The sequence below is a fragment of the Austrofundulus limnaeus genome, unplaced genomic scaffold (genome assembly GCF_001266775.1).
Source record: "Austrofundulus limnaeus strain Quisiro unplaced genomic scaffold, Austrofundulus_limnaeus-1.0 Scaffold495, whole genome shotgun sequence".
NCBI lineage: Eukaryota > Metazoa > Chordata > Actinopteri > Cyprinodontiformes > Rivulidae > Austrofundulus > Austrofundulus limnaeus.
In genome coordinates, this window is record NW_013952897.1 from 1 (window position 1) to 3685 (window position 3685).

General features: G+C 37.7%; 1 protein-coding gene across 1 annotated transcript in view; it reads right to left on the minus strand.

Annotated features, from left to right (window-relative positions):
- Positions 1–138: 138 nt before the first annotated feature.
- The window catches only part of LOC106530155 (KN motif and ankyrin repeat domain-containing protein 4), a gene marked incomplete at its 3' end in the record, with an annotated part of 16417 nt that continues 12870 nt past the window's right edge, over positions 139–3685 (minus strand). The window contains 2 exon segments of the mRNA XM_014025737.1: positions 139–384; positions 2750–2843. Of these exon segments, the coding sequence (XP_013881191.1) occupies positions 139–384; positions 2750–2843 (340 nt within the window).

Sequence of the window (3685 nt, forward strand, 5' to 3'; positions counted from 1 at the left end):
GGAATAATCGATTAATCGAAAAAATAATCGTTAGATTAATCGATTAGAAAATAACCGTTTGGTACAGCACTACTTCTGATAAAGCTAAAGTCAGTATCATTCTCCAGAAAAAGAAAGGATGACTCTTATCCTCCTCACCCCTCATCTTGCTCCCCCAGCAGCTCGTGGCCACTTTCTAAGTCCAGCAGGCCTTTTTCAACCTCCTTCTCTTCACCCGCGGCTCCTCCTCCTTCAGACAAGGCCTCTGCTCCCTGGATCTCTGCTGTCTCCTCAGACTCCTTGTCCTTTTCCATCACCGCGTCTGGTTCGAATTTTTCTTCCTCCTCCGCATCCACTTTTGACTTCTCATCTCCACTGGACTCCTCGCTGGACGTCGTCTCGTAGCTGAAAAAAGGACAAAAAGCAAGATGTGCTTAAAGTGGCTGTTACATGCATGTTCTTAGAAATAAAATAAAAAAAGGTAAAAGAAAGCATCTGTATATTTAAAAACTTAGCATAATACACAAGATTTAACCCATTTGGACACATAACTGGCATATTTTCTTTTGAACTGGGCTGAGCCAGAGTGAAACAGGAAGTGACATCAAAGGGGAACTCCCTGGTTTTTATTTATTGAAACAATATTATTTGAACTCTGACTCTCCTTCATCTCTTTCTGATAGACTTAAAATGATCTAAAGAAACATCAGATTCTTCTCTACGTTCTCTCAGCCAKTGTAAAAACGCTCTGTTCACAGGCAGACATTCCCCTTTTGACATCACTTCCTGTTACTTCACATGTAAATATCTCAACAACTATTTATCTCAGCGGCATGCAATTTATTTTGCGATATTTTGTCAGTGCAATCTTTCCAAAAGTACATTCATATTTATTACAAACATTTTTATGTCTCAGGCACTTTAAGGGTTTTTATGTTGAAGGAAATATCAAGTTTTACTTCAATGATGAAAAAAGTTTCAGTAAATATGTAAAAAACATGAATCCACATCAGAAATGTGCATACATAAAGATACATATGAGGGCCAACACATCACACTAACTGTATGAACTAAGCAAACGCTAAGTAAATAATAACTAATCATCCACTCCTAAATATGGGATAAGGTAAATGTTTGGCTTTGGCAGTSTTGGATTGTAAAATGTTCCTCACAAAATGACCCGTCTAAATTTAAAAAACAGGTATGTTTGCTCAAGCAGCCCAGGACAAACACAACTTTGTTCAGCGAGGAGAGGCTTTTCATATATTCAAAGCTATATGGGGCGGGATGCTGGTTTGTGTGTGATCACTGGGGCGGATCATCAAGGCACCTCTGTGAGGCCAGCTATCAGGTAAGACACAGTGAATGCCACTGATTCATGCTTATTTAATCACACACATGCACTCCGACAAGAGGGGCCGCAGCATTCCCTGGATTCCAGAGCAGYTCAAGGGAGAGCAAAGATAGGTTTGAACATCTAAAGAGAAAAATAACTCAAACAGTGGTGAGAAGCCTAAAGATAGTCAAAGCAAATATTATTGTCATATATGTTTTTTTTTTTTTTTCGTTACAAAGAAATATCTGCTCAATTTTATTTGGAACTGCTCAGGATAATTGGATAAATATTTGCAGGAAAAAAAAAACAGGGATAGAACTGGACTACAGCGTTTAAGACACACTAGAGTTTGTTTATAAGGACAAAGCCAGATAATTTATTACTCTTGAGAACAACTGCCGGGGTATGTTTTCAGATCAATCTGCAACGGGGAGGAAGGAACTGAGCTCACAGCAACACTGTGAAACAACACGGCACAAGGTGAACGGGTCATAAAACAGTGAAGCTCAGGAATGTAAGAACAGGAACGCAGAAATTAAATAAATTCACTCGCGGCAGCCTTGACATGCACGACTTAATACCTCKGAGGAATTTCAGGCAAACCTTTCTAAGAAAATCTGGGATTACGAGAGCATGGAGCGAGAAAGATCTGATTTGAAACCTCAAACCATTCCTCAGTTAAATCTGTGTAAACATGGATAGGAGGATTGCGTACATTTTAATTTTATAGTTTTGTGTATTATCCCTTTATCTTATTTTATTATAGGGAAGCCTTTGAAGGTTTTCTCAAACCAGCTGAGAKACATTTAAAACCTTTAAGCAAGTTCTGGCTTTTCTGGGTGTCCTCCCAGGTCTCACTTTGCCAACAGAATCACATCATCTGCAAAAATCAAAGATCCATTCAAAGCTACAAAGTCTGAAAAGCCTCTTTTGTTATGCAATAAATAAATAAATAGATATCTACTGTGGTTATGAACAAAATTAGTGACTAAGAACCAATTGTCTGGATTATTAACAGCATTAAGCTTTCAACTCTGGTTGTAAAGGAACTAATTGGTCCATAGTTAGACACTCAGTTAAACTAAAACAAACTCCACCAAACCCCACAAGTATGTTTAGCAGCTTGCAGTCTACAGAGAAAACTGGTTGGACAAATTAATTGGACAGTGTGAAAAAAAAAACTAGTCTAAATACAGTGAAGATGACAACTAAAGTGCTTCTCCTGACTTTATTTCCCAGTCTCTTCTATCCAGCAACTCCRGCAAAAACTGTGAATAATAAATTATTCAGGGATAATTATTACAGAGTGTTCAATTAATTCAGTCCCTATAAACASAAAAAATTACAATTAATAAAATATGCACAAAACCACACTGCAACACAYACAAAGATACACATTACGGTTTGGATGCTGATTAAAAAAAAGTTTTTTACCCTCCGTTCACCCCAACAAACTTCAGGTTTTTCTTGGTTCCCTTGCTTCCCTGCTTGTCGGCAACACCATTTTTCTTCATAATGGATTTGAGACCTGGTGAAGAAGAGCAGGGGGGCAAAAAATAATTAATTAAGGTGGGGGGTGTGGAACGTTTCTAAAGGCTCTTTTACAAAACACGATGCAGTTTCTGCATTGCTTGCTTTTTGTGCATATGATTCTGCATTTATGAGTAAATATAGGATCAGAGTAACTTTTTTAACTCATCTGTCCCATTGTGTGTTTTATTTTCCAAGCTGCAAAAGGTAGTGCGACTGTGTTGCGTAAGACCTGGCCATCCGTTCCCCCATGTTTGTAATGTGTGTCTTTCTTCAAACAGGTGTTCTTAACTGCAGTTTCGTTCTGCATGTGTGTGAATGACAATAAAGCTGATTCTGATTCTTCTAAAAGCTCATGTCTGCGCGGGATGTGGCTGAATTCATGAAAAACCAAAAGCAGYGCAAGGACTGGTCTTTGCGTTCATTTTGCACAAATGTTTTGTCAAAGTTCCTTAAGGAACCAAGTTACAGCCTCTTTTTTTTCCCTTTCATTACTACTGTACTGTAATAGTACTGATTGTAAGGAGCTATAACTAAATTGAGATAGTACTTTGTTCTGTTTTATTTATGCATTAAAGGTTTTCGCAAAAATAAAACAAGTGCATTAAAAACCTGTGTTGAGTTATGCTGAAAGTGTTGAYATGGGAACAATGTTACAGTTTCTGTGACAACTGTCTCAATGAATTATTATGACCAAGTGGTGCAAAACACTAAACTGATGGGGGAAATAAACACAATCAAAAACGCAAGTAAAGTTCACAAAACACCATAACAAATCTACAAGTGAAACAAAATACAGAGAAAAAAAACTAAACCAACAATCTCTATCCTAGGTTGTGT